The sequence below is a fragment of the Agelaius phoeniceus genome, chromosome 8 (assembly GCF_051311805.1).
Source record: "Agelaius phoeniceus isolate bAgePho1 chromosome 8, bAgePho1.hap1, whole genome shotgun sequence".
Classification (NCBI taxonomy): domain Eukaryota; kingdom Metazoa; phylum Chordata; class Aves; order Passeriformes; family Icteridae; genus Agelaius; species Agelaius phoeniceus.
In genome coordinates, this window is record NC_135272.1 from 7062117 (window position 1) to 7084120 (window position 22004).

Sequence of the window (22004 nt, forward strand, 5' to 3'; positions counted from 1 at the left end):
GTATCCCCATATTTCTCCCAAATGGTTTATCCCCGACTGTACCCCCCTCCCTTTACCTGTGTTATGCCTCTCCCTGGATGAGATCATCCCCAAACCCTCACCCTGGCTCTGTCAAGCACTCAGCATCCCATCCCTCCGAATCTAGAAGTTTCGGTCCAAGTCGTTGAGTGATTAGCCAGAGGCTAGGGGTCAGCCTCCCAAGCCTTGCCCCATACTTGTCCTATATGTCTATCCCCCAGTACCCATCTCTTAGGGTCACTTATTGGTTAGTAAAATGTTATCTACTTTGGTTTCCACCTCCCTTTAAATATAACCTTGGCACATCTCCCGGGGCTCTCGGCAGGAGGCCCCCTGAGGCGCAGGAGCTCTTTTGGACTCCTAATAAAACCTTGGATTAACCCCTGCTAAGAGTCGACCCTTTGTCTTCTACTGATGTCTCTAGTGTCTCTTCTGCTGCAAAGGCGGCCAGCCCAGGTGCCCTCAGTACCCTCGGAGCACAGAGAGTGTCTCCCCGAGGTCGGTCGTGTCGGGGCTGCCCCCCTGGTGTCTGCCGACTCGGGACTGGCCCAGGGTTACTGAGAGGCTCACAGAGGGACCGAGACAATGAGGCTTCACTATGTCGTGACATGCTCTGAAGGGCCCCTGGAAGGATTTTTTGATGATCCCACAATAGTGGCTCCTGCCATAAAGCTCCATCTTTTTCTCATCACACACTGGGCATACTCCATCACAATAATCCCAACAAATCGTCAGACTTGGAGCCAGTGCTTTTCCAGCTTTTAGCCATGTGACAATTGCAGTGATGTTGTCACCAGCCTTGGGGACATTGTCAAGGGGCTTGAGGTTGAAATTCCTGCAGAGGCCGCAAACATGGCAGAAGTAGGTGCTGGGGAGGTTGATCTGGAGGTGCCAGTTCCAGTCATGGGAGACCTGGAGACCAAAATCTGTCTCCAGAGCAACACAGAGCCCACTGGTACACACCCTTCTATCTGCCAGGAGCACAGAGAGCAGTGTCACCTCCCCGTTTGTTGTGGTGTGTTTTATATTTGTTCAGTTTTCCCCCCATTGTTCTCTCAGAAGGTCCTGCCCTGTTACCAGTTTGTGTCAATCCCCAAACCCCTCCCCAGTTGTCTTGGTTATCTTTCTTGTTCCCCACCCCTGGCAGCCTGCCTGTCACTCGACACCCCTGCCTCTTTTTCTAGAAAGTTTGGGCCAGGATGTCGGGTGATTGGGTTAGGGGCCAGGGTCCCTCCCACAACTGTGTTTGATGGGTTCTCCGATTATGCCAATCCTTAATGTATCCCTCTCTGATTTGCTATCTTTCACCCCTCCCACCCTCTGTAAAACCGAGGCTTTCCCTGCCTCGGGGCCCTCAGCTCCTTCTACCTGAACCTGCACGTTTCCCTACCAATAAAACCACCCTCCCTGAAGAAACTGAGGGTCGCCTCTTCATTTCATCCTGCGACTTCGGAGCTCTCTACTGCGGCCACACGTCCGCAAGGCCTGACATCGCCTTGGGCACAAAGCCCTGACTTCGGGTTTGGGAAGTGCCTTACTGGCTGGAGGTTGGCTGGACACTTATCTAGCCTGGGTGTTTTACTTTCCACCGGCCACCGCTCCACCCGTTCACCTGCCAATGGCCCAACATGCCTAATTATCTCAATGTTTTATTCTCAACATACACCAATATTTCATTTCAAATGTATCCTAATATTCTATTCCTTACATATCCCAATTCTTTATTCCCAGCATATTCCAACACTAAATCTCATCATATCCCAACATTTTACACCTCAAATATCCCAATTTATTCTTGCCATATTTTATTACTGATATGTCCCAATATTCTATTCCCACTATGACCCAATATTTCATTCCCAGAATATCCAAACACCCCATAGTTTTTTGTTCCTGCTGCATTCCAACATTTTATTCCTGAAATATACAAATATTTTATTCCCTAGACACACCAACATTTTATCCCAGTTTATCCCAACATCTTATTCCTGGAATATCCTGTCTTTTTGCTGACACATACCAACATTTTACTCCCAACAAATCCCAACATCCTATTCCAATCTTATCACAACGTTCTGTTCCTGACATATCCAAATATTCTATTCCCCATATTTTGTTCCTACCATTTTCTCAACTTTTTATTCCTGACATTTCCCAACATTTTATTCCCAAAATATGTCAATATTTCAGCAATCAGCTTCCCAGTCTGACTGATTTATCCCAAAATAACATTGGCACTGCTGGATGAAGAAGGAGGTAGGGAAGAGCTGGATGAAGCAAAAAGTTGAGAAAAAGCCCAAATTCTCACAATTCCACCGAACTCACCAGACTCTTCTGTCTTCATTCTGACAGAAGGAGATGCATTGTCCATAGATGTCAACATTGACCAAGGAGACGTAGTGTCACTGTTGAGACAGAAACAGGAATGAAGGCAACACAACTCCATGCATTTTCAGCAGGCATAAAAGCTCACTTTATTACAAAACTTCACGTTTTTATAACTGATATCATTCACCTAGAACCTGATTGGTTCTTAATAACAACTGTCACCCCATTGATTAATTAGGTTAATTAGGAACAACACCATCTTTCCATAACATCACATATAAGACGTTCCACATGTTCACCAACACCAGCTGCAGAGACCAAGATAAGAATTGTTTTAATTCTTTTCTCTGAGCTTCTCACAATTTCCCCAGGACAATGCCTGGGAAACTACCTGTTTCTCTCTGACAATGTCCACAACATAAGACACAGATTGGATCCCACCACGGATGTCATTCTTGGCCTGGACCCTGAAGGGCACCAGCCCAGGGTCATTCCCATGGGATTCAGCCATGGTGTAGGTGCAGGTTCCTTGGAAGTCAAAGTCAAGGCTGTCGAAGGTTTGGAAGTGTGGGTCACCATGTGGCGACCAGGGCTGGGACACAGTGGGATTGGGCACCACGGGGCCGGCAGTGCTCCTTGGGGCGGCAGTGCAGGGACTTGCAGGGAATGTATCACTGTCCTTCAAAGACTGGTGACACTGGCAGCCCTCAGTGCAGGTTTGGGGACAGGTGGTGGTATTTCCGGTGCAGATGTTGGCACAGGTGTTGGTGCAAAGGGAGTAGGTGCTGTTGGCTGGGCAGGTGGGGGCTGGAAGTTTCATGGAATCATGTATTGAGTTGGGTTGGAAGGGACCTTAAAGCTCATCCCATCACCATCATCCCATGTCCTGTGTGTCAGCACTGTCACCCAGACCCAAACAAGGAACATTCCCCACCTGTGCCCCCCCCAAACTCCAGTATCACCTAGAGATCTTTCCAACTCCAAAGAGGGGATATTTGCCCCTGTGCCCTCCCAAACTCACGGCAGAAGGATGATGTCCTCCAAGCCCCCACGGTGACACCGGCACCTTGGCATGCAGTGACATAGCTCTGGATACTCTGGCACAGGACATGTGTGTCCCCTCTCATCATACAGAGGTCATGGATGCAGGATTGGGAATACGGGATGGGGTCAATGATGTGATGGCAGGAGCCAAAGGGACCTTCAGAGGCCGTGAGTAGGCCACAATAGTTGGGTTTTTGGAGGACTGCCACTTTCTCCTCTGTGCAGGTGGGACACTCATCCTTGGGACAGGTGTCATTGCAAGGTGTATCTGTTGTTTTCCATGCAGATCCAAAGGCTGTTGCATCTGGAGCCAGCTGGCCACTGGAAAGCTGGAACTCATCATTGCCTTGGCCATTGTAGTTGCCGCAGAGGCCACACAAGCGCCCCATGTAGGTCTGGGGGACCGTTACCATCACGTGCTGGATGAGGTCATAGTGGACAACGAGGCCGAAGTCAGTGCGGAGCAGGACACCTGTCCCATGTGGGTAGACCTGCACCTGTCCCTCACTCAGGATGGTGGGGAGGTGGTGGGAGATGGAATCCACCTGGGATAGAGAAGGAAGAGTCCTCCAGTGAGGAGGTGGGACCAAACATTTGGGGGAAACACCTTCCAGACAATATTCTGACAGATTTGTGGATCCCACTTGGAAGAAAAAAGTTTGGATGAGAATGGATTAGTCTTGGAGATGGGGTGAGGGCTCCCCTCACCAAGGAAACAGAGTTTTGGGGTTGATTGAGGCAGAACGAAAAAATTAGGGAAAACAACTTCCAACCAAGGTTTTAATGCATTTACAGATTTTGCTTAGAAAGAAAAGTTGGGAGGAGTATGGATTGGGCTGAAGTGTCCCTTCCATCAAGGAAACCAAATTTGGGAGGGATCCCATGAGATTTGGAACATAAAGTGCCACCATACCATGACACCTGTCCCCTTTCCTTGTTTCAAGGTCAAGGTGAAACAAGGACTCCCATAGACTTCCACAGACAACGCTTGGATCCCGAAGACTTTCCCCTTCTGCTGTGACTCCTTCTAGATTGTGACCATAAATGATGTCACATTGTCACCTGTGCAGATCTGGGTGAGGACATAGGAGCAAGTACCAGTGATATTGAAGGCTATCCCCTCAAAGGTGACAGGTGGTGGACACCTGCAAAGGACACTGATGACCTTCCCATGGCCATCATCAGGACAGGAAGTGTTTTGGCACTCGGAAGCATCACAGTCTTGGGCTCACTGTGACCCCTTGTTCAGCTTGGTCGGAGGGAACTGGCAAAATAAGGGACAGGAATGATGGTCTTGCCCAGAAAATAAATGTTTTAATAACAAAAAACAAACATGGAAACTGCAGAGTACATGGGCAAGATTCAAAAGACCCAGGGGCGTGGCCAACGCAACCACATTTAGGGGTCTTTTGATTGAAGGGTCCAATTACTTGGGGGAAAACCTGTTAAAATCTGATACAAATGATTAAAACTCAACTTGCATACATAAATATGTATAAAAGTAGGTGATAAGGACTTTTTAAATTTAGGAAATAGGCAACTGGGGGGTTAGGTAAAAAAGGATAATTCTGGCTTTTTTTCTAAAAGAAATTGAATTTGGGCGTTTGGAGGAAAAATAGGAATAATGAGATTTGGGAATAAAATATGGGAATAAAGGGGTGTTTCTTAAATAAAATATAAATCAGGGTTGGTTTTTGTTTTTGTTTTTTTTTAACTGTGGTTTTGAAGAAAAATAAACAGGGAAATAAGGAATTAGGATTTTAAAAATTAAAATACAATGAATAAAAGGGATTTTTCCTTAAAAATCCCAATTTAAAACATAGTTTATGTAGTCTTTTAAAAAGGAAGAAAAATAAGAAATAAATTAGGGGGAAAAGAGGAAAAAAGGTTTTTCCTTATAAAACTACATAAGAAGTTGGGTTGATACAGGTTTTGCATGAAAAATTAAAGAAAAAGTAAAGAAAATAATGTATAAGAGGGTTATTTTCCCATAAAATGAATTGTTTTTATTAAAATAGAACAAATAAAAGGCCTTTTATCATAAAAAAAAATTCAAAAAATAGACTTTTTTTTCTCCCCCAGAAATACAGTCAGTGTATCGACGGTGAGTTTTGTTCCTGGAAAAACACCAAAATAGCTAATTAGAATTTTACCTCAAAAAAAACCCCCAAAAAACTCCCGAAAACTAAAATGTAAACCCAAGTAATGAGGATAAAGTGCATTTTCATTTTTTCTTTAGAAAGTGAGCAAAAAGGGGATGTTTTAATGAAAAATAAGAAGATTCTAAAGACTATTGGATTAAAACAAATTATTTTAAAAGGACACTTTTTGGTTAAAACCAATAAATATGAGGCTGAAAGGTTGTTGGGGAAGACACAAAATGAGGGGAAAAGGGAATTTTCAGGAAAAAAAACACCCCAGGCATTCAGAATTTCCTTTTCTTATTTCAAGCAAATAAGTCCAAATTCAAGAAATTTGGGAATTTTGTGTGCAAAATGGGGATGTTGCTTACCACAGAAGGGAAGGAGGAGCCACCAGGACCAACCTGTGCTACTCCTGTGAAAAACACCCAAAAATACTAAAAATTGCTATTTTATGGGAAAAATCCCTGTGAGCCCAGAGATGTCTCCAGAACCCTCAAATTACCCCCAAAATGCCTTTTTTTCCCCCCATGGAATCCCTTGGGGCTTATTTTGGCCCCTGTTGCCACCAAATCCACCCAAAAACCTTCCAAACACTATGAATTTTGCCTCAAATCCCACAAAATTGGGTCAAAATGCTTGTTTTTCCCTCTAAATTTCCTGCAGTTTGGGTCAAAATGGAGTTCAACAAATGAGCCAATCCTCCCTCCCCCTCCAAGGCCACTTCAAATTCCCCATTCCTATCAGATTTGCCCAAAACATTTCAAAAAAGATAAATTTTAACCAAAATCACCTAGATTTGTGTCAAATTCAAGTTAAAATGCTGGTGCAGCCCTCACCCACCAATCCCTTACCTTGATGACACCTCAATACTACATTTCCACCAAATTCACACTAAAACTTCATGGAAAGAATGAATTTTGCCCCAAATTCCCCCAGTTTGGGTCAAAACGGTGTTCAAAATCCAGGACAACCTGCCCTCCACCTTATCCCACTCAAGTTCCCCCAAATCCCAAATTCAGCCTAAAAAGGGGGAAAAAATTCCAAATTCTGGGCATGAAGAGGGCAAAAAATCTGAAATTTGGGGGAAAAGTGCACAAAAAGGGAAAACCCCTGAGATTTGGAGGGAAATGGGCAAAAAATAAAAAATCTGGGCACAAAAAGTGTTTCAATCCAACATTTGTGAAGAAAAAGGAATAAAATTATGAAACTTATGGGGATAAGGGGGCAAAAGCCATAAAACTGGGGAGGAGAAAGGGTAAAAAATCTGAAATTTGGGCAAAAAACCCCTCCTCAATTTCTGTCCATACCCAAAGAATAAGGAAAATAAATTAAAAACAGCGAATGAAGCCTCTCCACTCACCAGCCTGTCAACTCCAGAATTCCAGGGACTCTGCAAACATAGACAAAGCACTTGTCCCCAGATTGCCCTTTTTATCCCCAAATGGGGCTCAGCCACAGCCAAACCATGCACATTTGGGCAGATTCAGCAAAATTTCAGGATGCAAAGTGGGGAGGAGGGGCCAGGGGGGCATGTTCCACAGTTCCAGAGAATTTGGGAACTGGCAGCTGGATCCTGTCACTGATAGGACGGTGACAGAGTGGAAATCAAAAGAATTGCTGTTCCCATGGCGCTCTCTGCCTCCATTGAAAAGAATGAAGGATTTGTCTTTACAAACAAACTGTAGGTCTTCTGATGAACAGAAATGGATACTAAGAGATAAAAGAAACAATGGGCATCTTTAACATACATTCCATAGGAATTTCATTGATTGACATAAGGAAAAGAAAAAGGAGGGGTATACATTGGAAGGGGGTCTTTATTAGGTGATTCAGGAAGACTGTGCCTCTCAAGCACCCTAGACAATGGGGAAAGAGAGAGGGAAATGCAGCAGGGTAATCAGGATAAAAAGAAGGCTTCGTCCTCCAAAAATTTGGTAGGCCCCAGGGGAAATGCCCATGACCTCTCTCTATATCTGAATAAAGTTACAGGACTCTGTCTCCTTTTTGGAAATAAACCTCTGGTGTTTGTGGGTTAATTTTCCTGACACTGTGACCCTGGGGAAAGGACAAACCAAGTCCAGATGTTTTTTATCCAAAATTAATGATCCAAGTCCCAGCAGGAAATTCTGGCCCAAATGACTGAAAAAGCTGAAGAAAACCAGCTGGAGCCATGAGAGATGATGGCAAACAGGGAATTAAAGGGCTTTTGCCTTAAAATGAAGACATAAAAACAGGGAAACCCTGAACCCCACAGAGATCCTCAAAACTGTCCAGAGACAGAGACCCCACCCCCAAAGCCATCCAGGGACCCCCAAAACTACATGGGGATCCCCCAAAACTACCCAGGGATCCCCTCAGCCCTCTAAACCTCCCAAACCACAAGGTCTCTCCAGGAAGATGGGGGTCCCTGGAAGGGTTTTGGGGGTCCTGATAAATGACACGGAGAAGAGAAATTTTCAGTTGCCCTGAAGGTGCTGGATGGAGCTTAAAGACAACTGTCAGAAAAGCTGAAAGGATTTAAAGGCATGCACAGAGGATCACAAGCACAGCTGGAGCCGGTGGACAAATAGGTAATGAGGAATATAGTGGGGTTTTTGTCAAGTTATGTAACAAGAAGTAACAGTGCACACTCAAGGAAAACCTTCAAGGAAAGGTCACGTGTAATATGGAAGCATTCCGTGAATATGACCACCAGAGACCCGTTAGTGGTCCCTACAGGACCATAACCCTGTGGCAGTTTCGTCACACACATCAGATTAAAGGAGAAATCCTTCAGTGTGTCACTGGTGGGGCTAGACGCACTCTTGTGGGCTAAGGTGGTCATTTGTGGGCCAGGGGCGGTCACTTGTGGGGCAGGGGGGCAGTTGTGGGTCAGGGTCACTTGAGGGGCTGAAGGGGCACTTGTGGGCTGGGGAGACACTTCTGGCTCAGGAAGTCCCTTGTGGGGCTGGGGAAGCACTTGTGGGACTGCCACCCCTCGTGACATGCAGCCCCCCCAGGCCCTCTCAGGGACCTCCTCCTCTGGATGCTGCGATGCCACCGCCAGGCCATAAGGGGAAGCCTTTGGCAAGACATCCCCACCCCCAAATTTCAGGGGTATGCCCCTGCGCCTTCCCCAGGTCCCCCTAATTCCCCATTTGCTCTCCCTTCCCTTCCCCAGGGCCATCAAGATCCTCTTGGAATGCCCACCTGGGCAACCCCAACGCATGGTGGGGCCAATAAAGCAATGGCACCCCAAAATTGCACCCGGGAGGTGGGGAGACCCTCAAAACTCCCTCCCTTACCGCCCTCACCTTTGGGATTGTCCCCAATCCCCTCTCCCCCCAAATGTCCCCAGGAGCTTTAGGGGGCTTCTGGGGGCTCAAAAGCAGCTGTTGGTGGGGCGCTGGGTGTCTCTAGGGGGTCCGGGAGGGTCTTTGGAGTGTCTGGAGGGGCTCTGATGAGGCTGAGGAAGGGATTTGGGGGGTTGTATGGGGAGTGCTGGAAATCAGGAGTAGTTGGGAGGGCACTGGGTGTCTATAGGGCATCTAGAAGAGGTCTGTGGGATTTTTGGGGGAGACTCTAGGAGTGCTGAGGAAAATCTGTGAAAGATATTGGGGGTCCAGGTAGGGGTTTTGGGGGACCCTTGGGCTTTGGAGTGTCGTTAACAGTCCAGAGGTCTGTGGGATGTTTTGGGGGGCCCAGGACAGCGTTGGAGGGTCTGTGGGGACTAGGAAGTCTATAGGGGCGCCTGGGGGTTTATTGGGAGCATCAGGGCGGGGAACCCCCAAACCCTTAGGAGTGGGGCTCACCTGTCTTCTTCACCTTCACATGGCTGATGTGGCGCCGGGGGCTTCTGTTGTCCTTCCGCCCCTGGGGGCGCTGTGGGGGGTCAAGGGGGCATCCGAAGCTCACCCTGAGCCCCCAAAAATCCCTCGTGCCCCCCACCCCCCATTGGCCGCTGGTTTGGCGCCAGTTTACTCACTTCCTGGACTACAACTCCCGAAAGACCGCGGGGCCCTGTAGGCCGCCGATAGAGCCGGAACTGCGGTTCCCGTCATGCCCCACGGCCCCTGAAGAGTCCCGCCAGAGCCAGGACTGTCCCCTAAGTACCGTCCCGGCTGCTCCCCAAGTGCTTCCCTGAACCGTAAGTGCGCTCCTGGGCCCCGTAAGTACCCCCAGTTTCTCTCTCCTGACCCTCAAGTACCCCTCATGGTCCCAATGGCCGCCCGCCCCCCGTCCCCTACTTGCCCCCAAAATGCCCCCTGTGTGTCCTCTCGGACCCCCAAGTGCTCTCCAACTGCCTCCCCTAAGCGCCCCTCCAGACCCTTTAATGATCCCGCAAGCACCCCCCAGCTGGCCTCCAAGCGCCCCTCGAGTGTCTCCTGGGAACTGGAGTGATGACAACAATGTAGAGAAAGACCCTGACTCTATCGCAGTATCAGCAACCATTCAGCCTTTAATTAAAATTTGAATCAAAACTGCAATGGCCGATGTAGGGGATGGACAAGCCTCCCCACTTTTTCATGCTACTCCCGTGGTCCCTCTTGGGGCCAGGGAAGTTGCAGGAAAAACATTCCTGTGTGTTGTGCGCATCAAGATTTCATAGAAATCAGGAACAGAGTCTGTGTGGTGAACTTCCCTGACAGGTGGAGATAAATCCCTCCATCCCCTACAGACTCTCCAGCAGATCCCAAATACCCTCAGGATCCCCTCAAAATGCTCCATAGCTCTCCCCCGTGAACACCCTATAAACCCTCAGAACCCTCCCAAATCTCCCTCTACAACCTCATGTGGCTCTCTAAAATAACCCATAGATCTCGGCACTCCCCCACACCCCCCAAAAGGGGCTACCCCAGGTGGCCACAACTAGTCATGGACTGCCTGAGTCACTTTTTGGGCTGATACGTGTGTAGGTATAAATCTTATAGAGAGATAAAATATAGAAAGGGGCCTCCAGGAGAGCTAGGGAGGGCCTTTGTCAGGGGACAGGATGGAGGGTGAGGGTTTTCACCTGCCAGAGGACAGGGCTAGATGGGATTTTGGGAAGAAAATTCCTCCTTGTGAGGGTGGTGAGAACCTGGCACCGGTTGTCCAGAGAAGCTGCAGCTGCTCCATCCCTGGAAGTGTCCAAGGCCAGGTTGGACAGGGCTTGGAGCAACCTGGGATAGTGGGAGATGTCCCTGCCCATGGCAGGGGGTGGATCAAGATGACCTTTGAAGTCCCTTCCAACCCAAACCAGCCTGGGATTCTAAAAGTGGGGGAGGTTTGGGGTAGGCGACCTTGGCTGACCCCAGGTGCCCCCCCAGGCTGTTCCATCACTCACGCTTCAGGAAGAGACAGCAAGAGAAAACCTGATGAAAAAGCTCCTGGGGGAGATGGGTTGGGGCATGTGAGTCTCTCAAGAACTGCTCCAGCCCTTTCCAGTCCCTCAGGTGGAGGCACTTGGGACATGATTCCTACCCAATAGGTGCCCCAATGAGGGAGAAGACTGGTTCAGCCTTCTTGATCCAGCCTGTCCTGATCCCTCTGCAGAGCCTTTCTGCTCTCCAGCAGATCCACACTCCCACACAAGTTGGTGTCATTTGTGAACTTAGTTTGACTTCCACTTGATCCCCTCATCCAGATCACCAGTAAAGATGTTGAACAGGACTGGACCCAGCACTGACTCCTGGGGTCACCTACAAGTAATTGGGTGTTATGGATAGAGTGGGAGCTTCAGACAAGCCCTGTCTTAGGCTAAGATTTTGGGTACAGCTTGAATTAGGTGGCCTGCACCTAAACCACTCTGGCTCGCAAGTTGTAAGAGTGACAGATCAGGTCTATTATGAAATTAGTTATTTATTGAATAGACAGGAGATACTAGACAAAAGGTCTTGAACAGAGTTACTTACTACACAGTATAAAACAAAAGAACTACTAGAAGATTACATAAAACAGTGCCCAACATTAAGGTACTGTCCCAGTTTAGGGCAAATTTGGGAGAAAACCTCCAAAGGGGGCCCCTCCAGAAAGCAAACCCACACGGCTCCTGCCCTCCAACTTGTTCGGGAAGGATTCCTCAGAGAGAAGTGGAAAGAACCTGTTTATTAACAGGCAAAGCCCCCCCCCCCAGCACACAAAATAAACAATACTGGATGGCAACACTCCTTCACTACTCTGAAAAAGATGACAAATTCAGAAAGTCTCTCTTGGTGGTGGTTGCTCTGTTATCAGTCCCTCTGGTGCTGGGGTAGCTGCTGCAGGCCACAAGGTGCAAACTCTCGGTGTTTCCCAGGTTGCAGTCCACAGCAGGTTCAAGTGGTTCCAAGAAAAGGGAAAGAAAAACAGTCCAGGGAAAATTTGGACTGCCTAGCTAAACTAACTAACAAGCAGAAGCAAAAGCAAGAGCAAAGCAGGAGCAAGAGCAAAGCGAAAGCAAGTGCAAAAAAACCCACAAAAGCAGCCCTATATACTGCTCCATCTCTGTGCCCGCCAAGTGTGAGGGAGTGAGCAGGCTGATAACAAAACAAAACTTCGCTCTTCAGAGCCAGTCTTGAAGGCACAGAACATGATATCCAGCATAAACAGAATAGACGACTGGGGATACAAGCATCATAACATCACCCTAGGACATTCCACTCCTTATCCCCATATTGTCAATATACTACCAAACATCATGCATTTTATTCAAGTAAAAACTTCCATCTGTTTCCCCCAAAAAATTACAAGCAATACCCATCATGCCCCCGTCACATCCCCACACCGGACCACTGAAACCAGGCCCCATACTATAGCACTGCAGAATTCCCCACTTTCATTCTACTCACTCAAAACTCCATCTTTCACTTGCTCAGACCTTCGACACACATTTCCTTCTATCTCATGAATGGTTTAATGTACAGACAATGGCAGTAACATCCAACTAACAGTGATATTTGCATATCATTCTCACCCCACAATCAAATCTCCCTGAGGTACATATCGTGTTGTTCCACTGCTTTGCATTATCCACCATGTGCAACCTGGTCTCTGAGCAAAGACAACCCCACGACTGGGTTTGTCTGTACTCGAGGCAGAATTGATCCACAGGGTCTTCCCTAACAAACCTCTGACACATACCGCTGGGACTTGATCTCCATCTATTACATTCAGGGACTCAGACTAGGCAGGATCTGCTGGCTTGGTGGAACCTCAGCTGTTAAGTAACCAAGTGGCCTTTGCTAAATGCTGCTCCCAATTTTTGAAAGATCCCCCACCCAAGGCTTTCAACTGGGTTTTTAGTAGTCCATTGTACCTCTCCACTTTGCCTGCAGCTGGTGCATGGTAGGGGATATGGTACACCGACTCAATGCCATGTTCCCTAACCCAGGAATTGATAAGGCTGTTCTTGAAATGAGTCCCATTGTCTGACTCAGTCCTCTCAGGGATACCATGTCTCCACAGGACCTGCTTTTCCAGGCCCAGGATGGTGTTCCGGGAAGTGCTATGAGACACAGGGTAGGTTTCCAACCATCCAGTGGTGGCTTCCACCATTGTGGGCACGTAGTGCTTGCCTTGGCGTGTCTGGGGCACTGGGATGTAGTCAATCTGCCAGGCCTCCCCATACTTGTACTTGGACCATCGCCCACCGTACCACAGGGGCTTCACTTGCTTGGCCTGCTTGATGGCAGCACACGTCTCACAGTCATGGATAACTGAAATACTGTTCATGGTTAAATCCACCCCTCAGTCTCTTGCCCACTTATAGGTGGCATTTCTACCCTGATGGCCTGAGGCATCATGGGCCCATCGAGTTAGGGATAACTCTCCCTTGAGTTCCCAATCTAGGTCTATCTTTGACACCCTTATCTTCACAACCTGGTCTACCTGCTCATTGTTTTGGTGTTCTTCATTGGCTTTACTTTTGGGGACATGGGCATCTACGTGGTGGATTTTCACAGGTAGCCTCCCTACCCTGGTAGCAATTTCTTTCCACTCATCAGCAGCCCAAACTGATTTTTCTCTATGCTGCCAATTAGCTTTTTTCCACCTCTCCAGCTATGTCCACAGAGCATTGGCTACCATACATGAATCAGTGTAGAGGTAGAGCTTTGGCCACTTCTCTCTTTCAGCAACGTCCAGGGCCAGTTGAACAACTTTGAGTTCTGCAAGTTGACTTGATACACCTTCTCCTTCAGTGGCCTCTGTGACCTGTCATGTGGGGCTCCATACGGCTGCTTTCTACTTTCCTTTCATTCTTACAATGCGGCAAGAACCACCAGTAAAAAGAGTGTATCATGTTTCTTCTGCTGGCAGTTGGTTATATGGTGGTGCTTCTTCAGCACATGTCACTTTTTATTCCTCTTTATCAGGAAGATTAAAGTTTTCACCTTTCTGGATGGTTTGTAATTATTCCCAGAATCCTAGGGCTCTTCAGTTTTCCAATATGGGCGTACTGTGTGATGAGAGCAATCTATTTGCTCCATGTAGCACTGGTGGCATGGTGGGTAGAGGGAACCTTTGCTTTGAACATCCACCCCAGTACTGGTAGTCGGGGTGCCAGGAGGAGTTGTGCTTCAGTGCCTACTCTGAGGCGGCTTGGACTCCTTCATAGGCTGCTGAAATTTCTTTCTCTGTTGGAGTATAGTTGCCTTCGGACCCTCTGTAGCTTCGACTCCAAAATCTTAGTGGTCAGCCTTGAGTATCTCCAGGCACCTTTTGCCAAAGGCTCCAGGACAACCCATGGTTCCGAGCTGCAGAGTAGAGCATGTTCTTCACCTCTAGTCCTGTCCTGATCAGGCTAAGGGCTACTGCATGAGCGATCTCTTGCTTAATTTGGGCAAAGGCTTGTTGCTGTTCAGGGCCCTAGTGGAAAGTGTTCTTCTTATGGCTGACCAGGTAAAGAGGGCTTACAATCTGGCTGTACTCAGGAATATGCATTCTCCAAAAACCTATGGCGCCTGGGAAAGCTTGTGTTTCCTTGCTGTATGGTGGAGACATAGCTGTGATCTTGTTGATGACCTCAGTGGGAATCTGACGCTGCCTATTTTGCCACTTCACTCCCAGAAACTGGATCTCTTGAGCAGGTCCCTTGTCTTTGCTCTTCCTGATGGCGAAGCTGGCTTTCAGGACAATCTGGATGATTTTCTCTCCTTTCTCAAACACTTCTGCTGCCATCTTCCCCCACACAATGATGTCATCATATATTGCAGATGTTTTGGAGCCTCACCCTTTTCCAGTGCAGTCTGGATCAGTCCATGGCAGATGGTAGGACTGTGCTTCCACCCCTGGGGCAGTCAGTTCCAGGTGTACTGCACACTTCTCCAGGTGAAGGCAAACTGAGCTCTGCATTCTGCTGCCAGAGGAATGGAGAAAAGTGCATTGGCAATATTGATAGTGGCGTATCACTTTGCTGCCTTGTACTCAAGCTCATACTGGAGTTCCAGCAGTGCTCAGTGGTGGAGTCACTTCATTTAATGCACAGTAGTCCACAGTCAATCTCCATTCTCCTTCAGATTTACACACAGGCCAAATGGGGCTGTTGAAGGGTGAGTGGATCTTGCTGACCACCCCTTGGCTCTCTAGCTCACATATCATTTTGTGAATGGGGGTCACGGCATTTTGATTTGTTTGGTGTTGTCAGCGGTGCACTGTCAAGGTGTTAATCAACATTTGTTGCTCTTCCACCTTCAGGAGTCCTACTGAAGATGGGTTTTTTGATAGTCCAGGCAAGGTGTTCAATTTCTTGACCCTCTCTGTCTTTACAGCAGCTATTCGAAATGCCCATCTGAGTCCCTTTGGGTCTTTGAAATACCCACTTTGGAGGTAATTTATGCCCAAAATGCATGGGGCCTCTGGGCCGGTCACAATAGGATGTTTCTTCCACTCATTTCTAGTCAGGCTCACTTTAGCTTCCACCAAAGTGAAATCCTGCGATCTCCCTTTCACACCAGCAATAGAAACAGATTCTGCCTCCACATGTCTTGATGGGATTAATGTGCACTGCGCACCAGTGTTGACTAAAGCTTTATATTCTTATGGTTCAGATGTGCCAGGCTAATGAATCTACACAGTCCAAAAAATGCGGTTTTCACAAGCCTCTACCTGGCCAGAGGCAGGGCCTCTCTAAGCCTGGTTATCCTTCTTTCCCTGGCCATATGTCTTCAAGGTTCCTTCAAGGGGATTGAAAATATTGTCATCATCATCATATGTGGCAGCTTGGTTATGGGCTACTGGAGCTTGTTCCAGATTGCAAGGCAAGATGTATTGTATTACCATCTGTATGGCAGTTGTCTTTTGTCAAGTGGGCAGTTTGCCTTATCTCTCTCTCTGAGTGATCACAATCACTCCTCCCTAGGGAGGGGACATCTGCTGATAACAGGCTATTGAATGTCACTGCATGACTGATAAGAACTATAGCATCCCATTGGGAGATGCTCTGCCCAGTGGGAGGAGCCAAGCATTGTTACCCGGATATAATCTGGAGCTCCTGGAATAGCTGCACAGCTTCTCTACTGGATTTCCCTGAGGAACAGCAGCTGCCTCTTCTTCCGCTGGATCTTCGGAGGAAGAATACACCCTTTTCTACAGGACCCCCTGCTCCAACAGAACCACACCTGGCACTTCAGGAGGACTGCAGCCACATTTCCAATTGGACTGCTACCAGCACCCTGACGAACAGGGTGTCAGGTTGAGTTCTGACTCTGTCAGTGTTGTTCTGGTGTACTGCATTGTTTATTTTATCCTTTTATTTTTCTTCCCTATTAAAGAACTGTTATTTCCTGCTCCCATATTTTTTGCCTGAGAGCCCCTTAATTTAAAATTTATAGCAATTCAGAGGGGTGGGGAGGGTTTACATTCTCCATTTCAGGGGAGACTCCTGCCTTCCTTAGCAGACTCCTGTCTTTCCAAACCAAGATAGAGCTAGAGCTGCTTCTCTTTTGGAACTTCCTCTCTGAGTCTTGCCTTCCTTGAGTTCACGCACCCGTTGTGCCAGAGCAGCAGTAGATTTTCCATCCCATCTCCTCACATTTTCTCCGCAATCACGCAGGAAGAACCACAGCTCAGCTCTTGGGGTGTACCTTCTCTCCCTATCTGGGGAATTTTTGCATTGGATACCAGAACTTTTGATTTGTATTGCTGAGATTTGGAGAAAGCTCTTTTTAATCTTTTCCCTGAGTCTCTCGTGATTCTCGTCCATCTTGTCTTTTAATTTTTGCAGACGTGTTTCCACTGCTGCAATTCTGGCATGTGTTGGGCCATGTAAAGTATCTGTATATGCTTGGAGCTTCTTTGCCATATTAAGCACATTCACTGTCATGCCGCTTCATTATTGCTAAAGCAGAAGCATATTCGTGTGGCCCAAGTCGTACAAATTTTTGCCACATCACAGATGTACATGGTACCAAGTCTGGATTTACAGTGTTCACATCATCTGAGAAGACAATCTCTGCCACTGCCATTTCTCTCAAGTGTTGGATCCCTTGTTCTATGGTCTTCTACTGAGTTTGCTGCACATAGAGATCGTCTGCACACAGGTATCTTTGTGCTACACTTTCCAGGACCCGTGCCAAGAGGCTGTGAGGGTTTGCCCCCTTCATCATTCCTTGGTCGATGACGGGATCATGTGACAGGGGTCCCAAATGCCTTGCTTCAGTGCAGTCCAAAACTGTAGCCTCGCCTGCAGCATCCAAAGATGGACTAACCAACTAATTATGGGTTCATCAGGTCTTCAAGTGTAATCCTTTCTTAGGCACGAAGGTCCTTTAGGGAATAGAACTCAATAGTGGCTTCTGATGTTGTGTCAGTTGCTTTAACTTTGGCTTTTGTATCAGTAATTGGTGTTGAGGGTCCTTCCACCGGATCATTATTGTCGGTTGCTGGCCGATTGGTTTTGCTTGTGTGCTTCTTTCCTGCAGCGATTGCCAGTGGCTTAGGTTCTCTGTCTGGTTTAGCTACAACCTGAGTAGCTGGGGTGTTGGCTGTAGCCTGACTGGGATAGCTGCTGATTTATCTCTTTGCCCCCCTGCCTCTATCTGCTGCCCTACAGTATCTAGCAGTGTGCAATAAGCATAGGCCAGGGTCCAGCTTATTGCAATGAGCTTTTTCTCTTTAGAGTCATCATGGCACTTCTCTTTCAGGTATTTTCCTGCCTCAGCTGGGTTCTGAATTTGTTCACATGGAAAATCTCAGTCTACAGGGTCAGAAAATTCCTTCAGGGTTTGGCCCATATTTTCCCATTCTCCACACTACTCAGGATTTTCCACGCCTGGGTCTACTTCTGGGTCAGGGGTCTCATCAGCTCTTCTGGACATCTCAGCCCTCATCCTAGAGAAGCTGAAGACCATATAGAGGAAGCTTACTAGATTAAATACCAGAAAAATGGTCTCTTTTAACATTCAGGGGAAAATGAACATTCTCAAAAGGTGACATAACAGATTCAAAGGAGAACAAGGAAAGGAAAGGCTGGAAAGCCTCATTCCCTGCTCCTCCTCTAACAAATCAGATGCAATTACTAATAAATTCCCGAAACATATTACTGGAACTGGGACACAGGGTAGGACGAAGAAACCATAAACCATACATATCATAAGCAGACTTCAGTATCTTTGTAAACATGCTATAAATCATTATCACCAAGCCCAGCACAATAGCTATTCTAATTTTTGCTTCTCTACTGTAAAAACTAGGTATTAGGGACAATAATCTTAGTGACCAGAAAGGTATTGAAACCTCAAAAAAGTCTAGAGACTAGAACGAATGAAGGCCTCCACCCCAAGAAACGTTACAAATTCAAGCAACGTGGCTACTGACTGCTTTTACCCACTACAGAGCAAGCACAACTAACATACAATTAATAAAGGTTTTTTTCACTTTCTCAGGCCACGTGCTGGGCGCCACTAAATGTATTTGTCCTGGTTCAGGGCAAATTTGGGATAGAACCCCCAAAGGCGTTCCTCTAGAAAAGCAGATTCATTTGGCCCCTCCCTCAACTGGTTTGGGAGAAAATACGTTTTTATAGAAAAGTGGAAAAAACTGTTTTTGAAACAATAAAACCTAAACAACATTAAACAATAAAACCTCTTGCTGCTCCAAAAGAGATGACAAACTCAGAAAAGTCCCCTCCCCGGGCTGCAGTTCAGGTCACTCAGTCTCTTATCAGCCCCTCTGGTGCTGGAAATGCCGCGGCCCAGTCCCAGCCCAGTGGGCCACAGGTGCAGCTGCCGGTGCTCTTCTGGATGTTCAGTCCAGAGCAGGTTTCAAGAGGTCCAAAGAAAAGGGGGGAAAAAAAATCACAGTCCAGGGAACTTCTTTGCCTCAGCAAGGTAAAACTAACTAAAAGCAAAGGGGAGCTCTGTCCCACTGTCTGTTCATCCACAGACAACACAGTCCAGGAGCAGGAATGTGGAGGAGTGAGTGCAGTGTCTGAAAACAAATTGCATGCTTCTTCTCTCCCCCCTTCACTCTGGAACAAGTCTTAAAGGTGAAAAACTTATTATTCAGCATAAATAGAACAAGACGATTGGGGATAAAAGCATCATATAGTCAACCTAGGACAGTCCCGCTCCTGGTGCTGGCAGCCATACTGGAGCTTGGCCCCCTCCCGGGGGTCTCTCTTGGCTGGTGCCCGCAGGCGCTGCCAGTGCAGGACTTCTATTGCAGCGCCGGTGGGCAGGGGGCAGCGGTTTCACTGCCAGGACTGCGGCTCTGAGCCCTCCCCTGGCAGGGCTGCCCACCTGCCTGGCAACAGTGGCGCCCCCTGGGCGCCGGCCTCACCTGCCCGCCCTCAGCCCCAGCTGCACAGGCTGCTGCGACCTGGACTTGGCAGCAAGTATCAGCCAGCTTGTTCTGGCCACGTGGAGTGGCGGCTGTGGGTTTTCAATGGGGGTGCGAGGGGAGACGGATCGTCCTGAAGGCTGATTTTGCCATAATACAGAGTAAAGTCAAGGGACGTGCCCAGGAAATTCAGTTTCTAGAAGTAAAATAGCAAGATGGACATTGTCAGATTCCAGTGGATGTGGTTAACAAAATAGCAGCCATGTCCCCACTGACCAACAGGAGGGAAACACAGGCTTTCCTGGCACTGTGGTGTTTTGGAGAATGCATATTCCATGTTACAGTCAGATTGTAAACCCTCTCTATCATGTGACATGGAAGAAGGTTGATTTCAAGTGGGATCCTTCACAGCAACAAGCTTTTGAACAAATTAGAGGAGATTGTTCCTACAGTAGCCATTGGACCAGTCAGGAGAGAACAAAGTGTGGAAAACAGGCTCCACACTGTAGTCAGGGAGAGTGGTCCATCCTGGAGCCTCTGGCAGAAGGTACCTGGGAAAGTTTGAGGACCACCCTATGGCTCTTGAGTCTGGGATACAAAGGATCTGAGTCCAGCTATATCTCTACACCACACTGCAGTTACTGGCAGCTTTTGAGGAGGTTCCATCTGTTTCAGAAGTGATTGGCACCAAAGCACAGCTTTCACTGGCACCCAACTGCCAGTGCTGGGCTGGACGTTCAAAGGGAAAAGCATCTTGGAAGTCATTACGAACTAGCCCTGAGTCAAAAATTTCATATTATCATCAGAAGGGGAAGAGATGAAGGTGGCACATGCTAAGGACGCCCTGACTACCAGGAAATGAAGTCTCACTCTCTCTTTACTGATGGTTCCTGCCATATTGTAGGGATGGATCAAAAATGGAAAGCTGCTGTATGGAGTCCTACACGACAACTTGTGGAAGCCACAGAAGGGCAAGGTGGATCCAGTCAGGTTACAGAGCTTAAAGCTTAAAGCCATCTAGCTGGCTTTGAATATGGCTGAATGAGAGAAGTGGCCAACACTCTGCCTCAGCACTGACTCATGGATGGTGGCAAATGCTCCGTGGGGGTGCCTGGAACGATGGAAAAAGGGCAATTGGCAACACAATGGAAATGCATCAGGGCTGCTGGACTGGGGCAAGTCATCGCTGCTAGGGGAGAAGCTGGTTGTGAAAGTCCCTCCTGTGGATGCTCATGTACCCAGGAGTCAGGCACTGAAGAGCATCACAACAATGGAGAGGGGGATGGGGCTGCCAGGATTAAAGTGTCTCAGGCAAGTCTGGCCTGCCCACACAAGTGTGAGTTATTTCTGGCTCAGTGGACCCATGATGCCACAGGTAACCAGAGTTTCACAGGCAGATGAGAGGTTGCCCAGGCAAGGTAAAGACCTTTCTGTCCTGGCACATTTCAAATGGGAGCAACCCTTGGATGGATCCAAATTTTGAGCTTGGCACCAAATTTAGGAGGTTGGGCTCAGAAAGTATATGAAAGCACATTTCCTTGGAAGGAGAAACACCTAGTTCTACTGTTGGTGCTGCAGATGATTGTCAGCCCAGAAAAGGAAAAGGCAAACAAGACATATCTCTGCAGGCACCCTTTTCTGTTGGAGAAATCCTTGGACATACTCATTAGTAGAGGTGGTTTCCAAATTCCTCATATGTGCTCCCAAAAGGGAATGACACTATTTTTCCTTGGAAAATAAATTATTAGTCGAAGTGTTTTAGGATGAAAACATTTTGCTGGCCTTTACCTCCACCTGGCAGATGATCATCTGCAGCACCATCAGTTGGACAAGGTGTTTCCCTTCACAAGAATAGGTACTGTCATTCACATTGAAAAACCTAGTTGCAGCATTTGGAGCCGAATTCCAGTATTGAATATATCCAGGGCTCTAGACATTGCTCTCACACCAAACAGAATAGGGCAGAAAGTCTTGCTGGCATTTTCCTCCCCTCTCCACTTTATAATCTGTGGCTAGCTGTTTTCCTTCCCATGTAAAAGCACTGTCATTCCATTTCAGGAGTCAAACACACAATTTTGTAAATCACCTGCTGTCACCACCCCATCAATGCCCAAGCACATGGGTGCTTATATTGTGGCTGTTAGGTTTGGAGTATTGGGTACTTCAACTGTTAGTGGGGCCAAATAGGCCAGAACTTCAGAAATTCCACTTCTCCCTGCAGTAAAAATCCAGCACGGGGACACACTTGCAGTCCTTGGATCAGGGAGTGCAGATGCCATGTGGAGTCAGCACAGTCTCTGGACTTCTTTTAGGGTTTGGGCTAATGTTCAAACATTAACATTGACTCACTGCCATCAGGCAGACAACAGATTTAAATGTTCAGAACATCAAAACCCTAAATATTGTCATTGTGATCTTTGATTGCAAAGCAAGTAGCCAATATCCACTTCTCATCTGGGACCCATAAATTAACCTTAGCAGCTTGGCAGATAACATTTGCTCCATTTACTAAAGTGATTTTAACTCTTAGCATCTGGGTCATACACCCAGCTTCTTGGCATCCTGCTTCGTTAGTACTGAATGTTGTGTTCCTGTATCTATTACAAATGTAATTAATCATTGACAAGAACCAACTGGAATCTGGATGTATGGGTCATTAGTATGTATTGATAGGGTTCCCCTTGTTGCATTTCAGTCTCACTTGGCTTGTGTATGGAATGCTTTTGCAAATCAGCAAATGGACTCTGCACAATA

The 22004-nt window shown here is 47.4% G+C and overlaps 1 protein-coding gene and 1 long non-coding RNA gene across 2 annotated transcripts; one reads left to right on the plus strand and one right to left on the minus strand.

The window, feature by feature from the left end:
• Window positions 1-2473: 2473 nt before the first annotated feature.
• On the minus strand, window positions 2474-9615 carry LOC143694616 (alpha-tectorin-like). The gene is made up of 3 exons (XM_077181874.1): window positions 9326-9615; window positions 3368-3935; window positions 2474-3153 (listed from the first exon to the last, which is right to left on the minus strand). The coding sequence occupies exons 2-3, from the start codon at window positions 3801-3803 to the stop codon at window positions 2681-2683; spliced, it is 909 nt and encodes a 302-aa protein (XP_077037989.1). The 5' UTR covers window positions 3804-3935; window positions 9326-9615; the 3' UTR covers window positions 2474-2680.
• On the plus strand, window positions 9544-20584 carry LOC143694617 (uncharacterized). Its single transcript, XR_013183186.1, has 2 exons — window positions 9544-9660; window positions 15832-20584. It is a non-coding gene; the product is annotated as an uncharacterized LOC143694617 (long non-coding RNA).
• Window positions 20585-22004: the final 1420 nt, after the last annotated feature.